At 40.7% G+C, this 11,341-nt stretch overlaps 2 protein-coding genes across 2 annotated transcripts; one reads left to right on the top strand and one right to left on the bottom strand.

Annotated features, from left to right (window-relative positions):
* Positions 1-1,219: 1,219 nt before the first annotated feature.
* LOC106103980 lies at positions 1,220-4,633 on the top strand. The gene is made up of 5 exons (XM_013283904.1): positions 1,220-1,422; positions 2,654-2,857; positions 3,056-3,256; positions 3,480-3,625; positions 4,014-4,633. Exons 1-5 carry the CDS (start codon positions 1,363-1,365, stop codon positions 4,087-4,089), a joined length of 687 nt encoding a protein of 228 aa, XP_013139358.1. The 5' UTR covers positions 1,220-1,362; the 3' UTR covers positions 4,090-4,633.
* A 709-nt stretch (positions 4,634-5,342) lies between these two features.
* Positions 5,343-11,111, bottom strand: LOC106103973 (major facilitator superfamily domain-containing protein 6-A). Its single transcript, XM_013283893.1, has 9 exons — positions 10,886-11,111; positions 8,898-9,596; positions 8,630-8,822; positions 8,343-8,510; positions 7,770-7,919; positions 7,576-7,689; positions 7,231-7,510; positions 6,804-7,039; positions 5,343-6,726 (listed from the first exon to the last, which is right to left on the bottom strand). Exons 1-9 carry the CDS (start codon positions 11,059-11,061, stop codon positions 6,616-6,618), a joined length of 2,127 nt encoding a protein of 708 aa, XP_013139347.1. The 5' UTR covers positions 11,062-11,111; the 3' UTR covers positions 5,343-6,615.
* Positions 11,112-11,341: the final 230 nt, after the last annotated feature.

Here is an 11,341-nt window from a genome sequence, read left to right as displayed (position 1 = left end):
GCAGTTTAAGTACTAACGCAACCAACAAATGCATTTTTGATTCCATCATTCTGTGATTTGCTTAGTAACAAAGATAATTATTAGAACGTGCATAGATAATACATAATGTTGCCAGCCGCGAGACCGTGGCCTCTCATATTTCTGGTGCCAAATAGCTTTAAGGGAATAACGAGTTTTGTTGCCATAATTAAGGTTGTATAATGCAATTAGGGACGCTTCAACGCTGATTACAAATTCATTTTATTATTTTTTGTCTGTGAAATGTTACTCATAAAAATTCAAAAACTACGTCAATATCCACTTTTCTACAATACTTTTTAAAATAAAAGAAAGTAATTCAATCAATCGATAATATCGAGTTTTCGGTATAATCGATTCACTTGATTTACGATCGACTCGTTCACATCCCTAGTAATGTCACAATGACAACTGTCAAAAAGTCAAAAAGTATAAATGGACCTATTTTATATGTGTTGCAGCGTCTCTGAGGGCGTTAATATTTAGACAATAAGGTGCGTTCGGGATGACCCGAGTAGACAATAAGCGGTAAGCGAGGCGCACAGGCGTTGACACGACACGTGTCAGTATGCAGTTAAGACTTTTGAAGCAATAAAATATTTTTATAAACAAAAAAAATCGTTTTATTTCCAACCTAATTCCTAAGAAAACACACATCAATATACTTGTAACCAATTAAACTATTAAGAAATAAAGAAGACAGAAAAGAGTTTTAACAATTGTTGTAGACAGGGAGTGTTGACCTGACTTTAATTCTCAGATCTGTGGCCACCCCTTTCTGTCCAATGCCCTAACTAAACGCCGAAACTAACAGTATGTTAAAAAAGACAGTAGACGTAATTTCCCCAAAGATTTTTCACCATAGATCTTGGAAAACTTAGTCATTCTGTACTAAGTATTTACCAAAACTTCTTAAAATTTTGGCAATCATAGATAATAACGTATAATCCAGATAGTATATAATCGGTCGGCAGCTGTTTCAGAATAACTGATAGGGTAGATAAGATAAAAGCACCGAACTTAAGATTTCTCAGTCGGCAATCGCCCACCAACAGACATGCATACGAATTACAAAGGCGTGTGACGTGACGACCACGTTGTGGTGAAGTGACAGGAGACAAAGCGTGTAACCTATTGACAAATATTGTGTGAAATGACAAGCTTTGATTGGTTAAATTCTCGGCATGATCAGGCATGACGGTAGTGTGAAGTGACGGTAATAAGGTGTGGTGTGAAGTAGTGGTAATAATTCTTAAGTGTATAGTGGTGGTAATTAATGGTGTGAAGTGACAGTAATATTGTTCTTGATTTGAACGTTATAGGATAAAGTGCATTGACTTGACTATGGCGTGCTGTGGCCGAGCCCTTCCCACCATTTTTTTGCAACTCAATCTCATATTAATGGTAAAGATCTGTAATATTTTAAATTATTTATTTTTAAATGTTTATTATAAGGTATTTTTATCAACTAAACAATTTGATGATTGTTGTTTTGGTAACGATGAATCATGTGTTGAGTGATGTCTTATATAGAAGTCTGCATGAAGTTAGTAGATATCATTCAATACAACGATATCGTTTCTCATATCAGTCCTATTAAAAATTCGAATAAAACACAGACGAATTGCCTCCTCCTTTTTTAAGTCAATTAAAATTATGTTAAAGATATTATTTGGTTACAAAAATCTATTCGTTAGTTTCTTAGTTTGTTTCATAAAATCATTTCATCAAACAAAAATTACATTTGTACTACACTGTCGTCGTTGTCTGTTCGTCTTGTCTTAAAATTCTGACGTGACCTAAATTAATATTATCTTTTATTTGGCAAATTCTGCTTCGTAATCTATTTCTATTTTATCTTATCATAATGCTTGCAGTACAAGAGACCGAATAGCTTAATTATGCCTTAATATCATGTAAACTGATACAAAAATGGGAGTAATTACTTAACAAAAATCATAAACTCTTTAATTACTGTATTATTATTAAATAGCGGATCCATTAATATCAAGTAATCGACATTCGTACATAAACAGCTGTAAAATTACAGATGCCGTTGGCGTTGACTGCAGTCTATTACTATCGAAACACATAAAAAATTTTAATAGCATTAGGAGGCTACCACGAAATAGCGAATTTACCTCCATTTATCGACATCCTCCTCCTCCTTTCTCCTATTTGTATTGGATGAAAGGGTCTAACCCCAAATTCACTTAATTCAATATACCAATAATAACAGAGTGGGAAGTAGTAGAGGACTAAAATCTGGTATCCAGCAAGCACACTCATCAGACAAGATGCGGGATCACTTCCACTGGAAGCCTGTCTTCAAAGTCATGGTATTTCACAGTTCTGGTTGGCTATTCTTGCAGCAGTTATTGGGAGTTCAATCCCAATGGCAGTTGCGGTAGAAGGATTATTCCCAACCGTCACCCCGCTCAGTCCTCACATGGAGATAGATGAGAATAAAATGTTTCGTCCATCCCAGTTTTTGCGAAGAGGGGACGGTTGGAACTGATTTTATTTCATAACAGTTTCATCCGTCGCCTTATTGGTAATATTGGGACGGATAAAACTTTTTATTCTCACGGGGGGTCACAGCGGGGTGACGATTGGAAATGTTACGATGTTATAGATGTACGCGGGCGCGGGTTTCGCGACGGCAGCACGTTTGAAGTGGGACCCGAGTACGTACGTGCCTCTTCGAGAGTTGTTACCGCACGAGTACCGCGCCGCTGCTGCATTGCTGCTTGCCGCGAGCATTGTCCTATTCCTGCTGGCACATCTAGCACTTGCGGCATTGTATTCACGTCGTGCTAGAAGACTGTTACTTGTTATGGTTAGTATACTAAACAGGGTAAAAAGGGTAATTTATTCTGATGAATTTTCAATCTGTAATTGATTTTCACTGCGCACTAAGGGTTAAAATGCAGCAATTGACAACCCCAAACTTCGTTGTGCGATATTTCGGTTCAAAGGTGTACGCCCGCTCTTAGCGAGATGTCAGATATTAACTATTAGTGATGTATGTTGTCAGTATGGCTGCGTGATGGTGATGATGGTGAGCGCCCAGACGGCGTGGGGCTGGTGGACAGGTGTGCGGCTAGCGGGCTGGGCGCACTCAGCACAGGCGGATGATCTGCGCCACGCGATGCGCCTACGCGAGCATTTAGCGCCGCTGCTGCAAGACCTGGCGCAGTGGCACCCTCTACCGCAAAAACTCAACACTATTATCAAGGTATATAACACTGCACTTCACTCTCGCTTCGATCTCCACGGATCATTCAGATTATTGAATTTCATATTTATAATAAGTGCAATATGCGACGTTGTTACAATAGAGGAAAACTTCGTTATGCAAATTGCACATATCTGTGAAGAAATTCAAAGAAATGCGAACTTATACTAGGTCAGCATAGTTGATTAAGTCGCAAATAAATTGCTTTATGTGTGTTTTGCAGGAAGCAGAGGAGGACGCGCCGCGGAACGGATACGTGGCTGTGTCCGCATTAGCTGTGTTCCTGGTAATACAGCCCGCCGCAGCCGCTGTGGCCCTCATATTGGCCGCACGGACACAACCCCCGCAAATTGACGACCAAAATCATAGGTAACACCGCTAATGCTTCAACCGCCACACACGCTATGCTAAAACAGCTGTTGCACGATTGACGGGACAATAAAATACCTCGCAGGTATTAGGCATTAGAAAAATTGGCTTGTTCCTTGCAAGGAGACAAAGTCACCCTATTTTCACTATTAACCGATTGCGTAGTTAGGTACGCAAAAGTTAAAAGCTGCGACCTATTGGTTATTATTCCGCCCCGACAAAATGTGTACAAAACATTCAAGCGAATGTCGATTTTAAGGTGAAGCATAGATGGATGTACCGACTGTACATATTGTCTATTACCTTGTGATTTATGTATGGCATTAAATAGATGTAATAAACGCGAGGATAAGTGCAATGTCTTGTAGTAACAGCTGTTATCTTTCAGCGTCAGCACAAGTTTGGACAGCGAGAGGCGACCTCTGCGAGCGGCGTACAAGAATGGACGACTTGTTATGATATAAATCATGTTGTTGATGGACTCATAAGTTCTCACTTTCGAAAAAACCTGTACAAAAATATCTTAGTTATGCATAAAATCATAATACAATGAGTAAGAGCGATGTTTGACTCATTCATAATGAAAAGATATGGTAACTATTTTTTAGGTTATAAAAATAGGAACATTTTGATATTGTATACTCTGTACCATCGATATTATTTTTTTAGTTTATATTTTGAAGATTAGATTGTCGACATCGACTATAACTTTGCACACTTTTGCATACATGTAAAATTTATTTGTAAATTAAAGTGTTTTTAAAGTTATATCGTGTTCCAATGCTCATTTAATTTCAAATTTGAATATGTACGAAATAACTAATTTAGTTCTGTGGTAATTTCTTAAATACGAATTGAGTTAAATGTAACTAAACTGTAATGTTAAGACTGTGTTGTTAATTATGTTTTTGTATACGAGATGTTTATTTTCTGTCATTCTGTTACGTTTACACTATGAAAATGTAAATTTAAATAAAGCTGTTTAATTAAGGAATTTAGTTTATAAGAATGTTTAACTGCCAATAAGCTATAACGAAAATTAAAAAAATAATAAAGATACTTTTTTAATTAACTGTCGTTATTGTCACCAACCATTGACCTGTACCTAAAAAACTAGTATTTCATTCGCATTGTAAAGCGTATAAGAGCGGGATCACATCTTTGACTAAACTATAACACTACTGTTGTGCGACTGTCGATTGTTTCGAAGCCTATTCAACTGATAAGTTGCACAAAGAAATCGAATAGTGTGCCCACCATAGAGCTCGAAGGAATCAAAGCGCGACTAAAAAGTCGTGATAGTTTAGTCAAAGATGTACGTGCGCTCTTAGGTAAATACTCATCATCATCATCACCAGCTCACTATACGTCTCCACCGATGGGCTCGGAGCCTACTCTAAGTTAGGGGTGATTGGGCCATAGTCAACCACGCTGGCCAATTGAGGGTTGTTTTACTTCACACATATATCTTTGAATTTGTTCGCTATGTGCAGGCATTACGACGTTTTCCTTCACCGTAAGAACGTCAGGTAATTATGTACATATGAAAATTCCAGAAGTCGAAAATCATATTGATGGCGGGATTCGAACCCAAGACTGTAGGTTACAAGGCAAGTGCTTGAACGACTGGGCCACCGACACTTTAGGTAACTACTAGGGTTGCATAAATAAAACAGCCAAATTGAATAGTTCAACATTGATTTTAATACATCAGAAGTTGAGAGCCGGCGCTCAGGCGCGCGGACGCCGTGCAAAAATATATAACTGTGCTTCGCCGCGAACGTATCTCACAACAAACCTATGTATACATATATAGCTATTATTTAGAATATTCACTACATAGTCAACAAAAATATAGAATCATTAGATAGAGCAATGCGCCGATTTTGTGTGACGTGTTTGTAACGTGACGTGCTCAAAGTAAACTCAACACTCAATTGAGCTGAGGAATTGAGTGACGTTAACTCTTAAAGTATTAACACATTACATGTATTCACAATTTTTTTTTTGTTTATTTTCAGCCAATACTAGTTAGTGCAGTTTTTTCTTTTTTTTGTTCTTTTTCACATTTACACATTTATTAAATAATTCTCTAATAACAAATACAATCAGAGTTTTATCATACCGTTGGACATAAACCTTAGCATAGTCACGAGAGCGTTTAGAATTCTCCATATTTAAGACATCAGATAGGCGCTTCACTCCATCTTAATACATCTACACATCACACTATGATATGATACTGTTAGCTCACATACATACATCATAAAAATATAATTTATAATTACATTGAAGTAGCGATAGTGAATAAACTGCCGACGAACTTTGACAACTCAACAATGAGCACTGATTCTCACAACTGGAGTTATTACTCAAATATTTAATTGTAATAATTTCAATTGTTTAAAAATAAAGTGACACGGCATTTATTTTGTTATCTATTTTACTGCTATTTTACAAAAATTTAAACTTCACAAAATAGTTAACCTTAAAATTGACAACGGTCTACCGGTCTAGTTTATTTGGTGTCAATAATATGTACAATGAAATCCTACTTTCATTGTAGGACGTGGTTTGGTTATTTACAATGAAAATAATATTTTTGGGGAAAGGTTAGTCGTGAACTACGGCTATTTTCACTGAGTGCGTGTTACACAACGTATTTCATAAACTAATCTGTCGTCAGCAGAATTCAATAGCGTTTGTAAAGCGTATTTACAACAGCACAAGTATTCATCGACGAAACTTTAACATCTAGTAAATACAGGACGATAGGATCAACATGAAATATCCAACAAAAGCAACAATAACATCTCAGAATAACAATTGTGTTTCCACTACCACATACATATAATTTGTTTTGTATTTTTTATATATTTAAAAGGAATATATTTGGTTAACATGGACTTAAGAGTAAAGCAACATTGTGCTTGTAATTTGGGTTTGAGGTTAGTTGGTTGCCCGGGGGGATGTGGAGGGAGGTGGGGCGCTTATCTGTATGCGGGGCCAGGAGCGGGGGCAGCCTGCTCCGCCAGGAAGGGGTTGGAGGGACGAGGGGGCGGGGCACCCGGCACGCTCAGGCTATCCGCGCCCGCGTAGCTCTGCAACAAAAATACGAATAAAACGATACTATATTAACAAAAAAATTGTAGCAAATATTTGTATTCTGAAGGTTTACCTGTGTAGCACCATAAGAGTCATGGTTGGCGAGGTCTGCGAGGCGCGTGGAGGAGAGTGCGCGTGGCAGCGGGTTGGAGGGCACGCCGTGCGGCGCCAGCACGCCAGCCTCCGCCAGCGCGCGTGCCTCCTCCTCCGCCGCGCCGCCTCCGCCCGCGCCGCCAGCAGCCTCTCCGCCGTCGCGGAAGTTCACGAAAGCGAATGCCGCCAGCGCCACTCCGCACAACAACCCGTAGCCTGATATATAATATCAAAGAGCTACTACCGAAGAGGTCGCAATCCATAGCAAAGCTAATTTCGATAATTAGAATCGCAGATCAATAGCGGCAACTGTTACTCAAAGAGACCAGCTTCAAGAAGCAAAAAAGAATTAGAAATAGCGACTGAAAGTGTGAAATCAACTATGAAATGATTCTCTCCCGGTGTACCTGCAAAAGTCCTGGTAGTGCCCCATCGTGTGACCGCGATGCCGCCAAGCACGGCGCCGCAGCCGCGGCCGAGGCCGTGGTGCAGGCCTTGCAGCACTCCCTGGGCGGAGGAGCGCAGGCGCGGCGGTGCGCCGTGCGCAATATATGAGCAGCAGGCCGCCCACACCGCTGCGTGAGTCACGCCTTGCACGAACTCGAAAGGCAGCACCCACCATGGGTCCGGCAGCCACGCTATGTATAGGAACCGGAGCACGTTGCCCGCCAAACCCAAGCACAGCACCTGGGAAACGACAAAGTTAAAATTGCGAAGCATATAGCAGTAGTTAAAACTTGTCAGTAAAATACCTTAACGTGTCCCATTTGAGTGATCAGTTTAAAGCTGAAGAAGTATGCGAAGATCTCAGAGATGTGGTTGATGACGGAGGCGACGCCGAACAGCGTGGGCGAACCTCCTTTGTCCTATAAGTAAAATAAATCTGATCAATGTGTTTTCAAATCAATCAAATTTTTACCCAAATAAGATAAACAAGATAGAAGACCTGCAGATGCCAGAAGAGGAATGTAAAGATGAGTCCGATGCCGAAGCCCATGAACCAAGCAACCAGTAAGAAGGAAGCGGCCTTCACGTTCTGGAACTGGCGCAGCACCGTCACCCACTCCGGCATCTCGCGTGTAGTCTGAGCGAAAACCTGCACACGAACCCACCAACATATTACTGTCCTGCTCACACACTAAGTGTGGATTAATATGTATCTCTGTCTTATGTGGCTTTCCATCAATCGTCATCTCAATAGTTAATCTGAACTGCAAATATGGTTATCCCCTTCTGTTCCCAATTGAATTGAGGGGCTTTCTTAACAAAGCTGAAGTTATTTTAAGAACAAAAGGTGAACAAGTTTTTCAAGTATCGATTGTTCAAGGTGAGATTTAATTTATTCCGCTGTTGGACAAAGTTGTACAAAGTGAGTTTTATAAATCGGCGACCGAATTAGCTTTACTTCTTTTACCTTTAAAGCCAAGAGAAAATTTAAAATTAAGCTGATAGAAGTTTCTTCGATCAATTGTTTTAACTTGACCTGTAAGGGGACAAGGTACATTAGTGTTTGGTATACCTTAGCCTGTTCGAGTGGGGGCTGTGGGCGCGCGGGGGCGCTAGTATCGAGTCCCGGCAGCTGAAGCTGTTCCGCGAGCTGCTGCTGCAGCTTCTCCTCGCGGGTGGGAGACTGCGGGGCGGCGGTTACCATCGGCTCTGGCGGCAGCTCCTCGTACTTGAACTTCACCTGTATCATCGAGTTCGAGATATTACTCTCAAACACCACCGAAAATAAACCAAAAAGTCACGTGCGTGGATCAACTCATAGTTGATCAATATGACCGATTAGTTAGCAAAAGACCAGACCTGTGTTGCGGTGATGAGGGCAGCGCCCATGAGAACAGAGAATGTGGCGAAGCAGATGGTATAGTTCTTTTCGTAGCGCTGCGGGCCGCCGCAGGGGTGCTTGCTAAACGCCGTGCTGTGGTCCAGCGCGATGCCCACAAAGAACATCGCCAGACCCCAGCCCAGCGAGCCGAACATACGCTGGTGGCCGTATCTATAGCGTAACAAAATGTATTAGGTTAAGAGGTTTGGTATGAAAAGGAAGACTCAAAAGCGAAATGAAACTCACCTATCTGCGTCCTCCCCCAACAAGGTGATAACAGCAGAATCAGCAAGAGTAATCGCAGGTGCGCTAAAGAACTCTCCAATAACCACCAGCAAGAGAAGTAAAAAGAAGGTCTTCTGGATATCTGGCGTACTGTACACGATAAATGAATGTAGAGGAGTCACCCAATTACCGTTAGTATTCGGATCATAGTCGATAGCATCATCTACCGGTAACGGAGAGCCAACGTGAGCTGCCGCGGCCGACCTATGGAAGGAACGAAACTCGTTCTTCGTCCACTCGTCATCATAGCTAGGGGTGTCGAGACGGTAGTCAGTCTTGTTGACAGGGTGGACGCAGGCCACAGCGCTCGGCTGCACCCAGCTCAGCGGCAGCGTGAAGATTATCCAAGCGCCAAGAGAAGCGAGGAGAAGTGTGCGCCCCTTTTGCCATCGATCCGCTAGTCCTCCCCAAAAAGGAGCTGACAGGAATTCAACGAAAGGCCGAGTCCCGATGAGCAAGCCGCATTGGCCGGCGTTCATGCCCATCTGCTTGAAGTAGACGCCCATCAAGGGGAAGAGGGAGCCGAATGCAGAGTAGAAGAAGAAATAGAATGTCTTGACGGTGAGGAGTTCAGGGTCGACGGCGCCGGGGCCGCACATCAACTCCAACAAGTCGCTGCGCCCTCGCACCTTGTTCGTAGCATCCTTCGGTGCTGGGTACCTGTCCAAATTGTGTTTTATTTTAATACTAATAAAGTAGTATCTAAACAACAATCATCACTGATCACTGTTGTTTGCAAATAATTTCATAAGTAATATTACCATCCTCAACAAGAGTTTCATAGAAAACGTTATAAAAACTTTTGCAATAATCCTAAGTTCCTAATAAATAAGATACTTCTTTACTTTGTAAAAACATTAGCAAGAAGTAAAGCGTTCGGAAGCGTGTGACCCCGCTCTGTGTTACAACACAAACATCGACAAATCAATACAGGCGATGTTACCAACAGGAAAACAGACCTCGCAAAATGAAGGATCGAAAAATCTTTGAGGATTACAATGTTAATTCTACTAAGGAAAAATATAAGAGAATAAATTGTGCTTGTTGACGAACATGGGAAATAAACGTAAGAAAAAAATATTCCTACTTATATTTTTATTACGTTAATATGTTACTTAACTTCCTAAAAATAATAATCTATGTAATATTTATGTTTTAATTTCATTACAAATAAACATTTCCATATATAAAATATTTTGCAAATGTATTCGCAGTATTTTCCTGGCGAGAAATCAATAGAGACTGATCTTGAAAAATGACCGTACCATTGTACCCTCGCACAGTAATATTTGCGATAATCATTATTTTATCCAATGCTTACTGCTGCACACATAATGTTAAACTAAGGGTGACAATTAGTGCGATTTACGTATACTGGTTTAGTTAAGAATTCCTTTAATTAAAAAAATTACAGATCATTCTTAACATTCAAAAATCTATGTCTTTTTTATAAGAGAAGTGTGCAAACGAGCGCCGCTAACATTGAGATGCTGACATAACAACGCCCATAGAATCAACGTAATGCTAAAATTTTCTGATCGAGCGAGCTTTGTAGGTCAGGGTCAAGTTGGTTAGATATAGGTCACAACTGAAGAGTGGGGAAATCCCCTGATAACGTATAAGCGAAAATTATAGATAATTGGGTTTTTAAATTTATTATTTCCTTAAGCAACTGCTTGTTAACTCTGTGTCTATTCTGGAATGTTTTAGCTATATCTTGTGTCTATCTTAAAACAAGATTTACTAAATGTTTTTGGCTTATTATACTATTCCTATATAATTTAGATATTGATTACAAGTTCTTTGTTGTTTATTGATAAATCACATCATGTACATTGACCACATTTTCAACAACCCCGACGTCATCATATCATATCCTAATAAGTAGAGAATCTTAAACATTTTGCAGGCAAACTTCATTCACTTGATATTTTGAAGGTGGCACAGACCTGGAGGTGTCGACCTCGCCGGTCTCATCTGGGCGGACGAGGGGCCGCGCGGCGGGTGCGGGGGGCGCGAGGGGTGCGGGCTCGTGCGGCGGCTCCATGGCGCGGACTGCCGCCGCCGAGGCCAGCACAGCGCTCGATGCTGTCGCGCAGGCGCACTGGACTGATCTGCCACGCATGCGCAAACCCAGCCCCGACACCGGCAGGCGCCCGCCCGTCTACAGCCTAACGATCTGACCTGAGAACACACCTAACTCTTAAATTTCCTCTAGATTAACATTACTGTAGTCCATAAATTTGTCTTAGATTATTCTGACCTAATAACTAGGTATCTACTATTATGTTTAGACTATAGATTTGTTTTGTTGTATTTCTACTTTTGTGGTCTCTTGTCATAAAAATTGAATATACAATCATATGGCTCTCTTTTGAATGCAACAGAAATGTATATTACATAAA

This window comes from Papilio polytes, unplaced genomic scaffold (assembly GCF_000836215.1).
Source record: "Papilio polytes unplaced genomic scaffold, Ppol_1.0 DF823692.1, whole genome shotgun sequence".
Lineage (NCBI taxonomy): Eukaryota > Metazoa > Arthropoda > Insecta > Lepidoptera > Papilionidae > Papilio > Papilio polytes.
This window is presented reverse-complemented; position numbering and strand designations above follow the sequence as displayed.

Bases quoted from the DNA above. Each gene is read 5' to 3' on its own strand.
- LOC106103980 (XM_013283904.1), top strand. From the start codon at position 1,363: ATGGCGTGCTGTGGCCGAGCCCTTCCCACCATTTTTTTGCAACTCAAT. The intron at 2,858-3,055 runs GTTAGTATACTA...GTATGTTGTCAG, and splicing joins GAAGACTGTTACTTGTTATG to TATGGCTGCGTGATGGTGAT. The intron at 3,257-3,479 runs GTATATAACACT...TGTGTTTTGCAG, and splicing joins AACTCAACACTATTATCAAG to GAAGCAGAGGAGGACGCGCC.
- LOC106103973 (XM_013283893.1), bottom strand. From the start codon at position 11,061: ATGCGTGGCAGATCAGTCCAGTGCGCCTGCGCGACAGCATCGAGCGCT. The intron at 9,597-10,885 runs GTCTGTGCCACC...CAATTTGGACAG, and splicing joins GGCGAGGTCGACACCTCCAG to GTACCCAGCACCGAAGGATG. The intron at 8,511-8,629 runs GTCTGGTCTTTT...TCGATGATACAG, and splicing joins CCCTCATCACCGCAACACAG to GTGAAGTTCAAGTACGAGGA.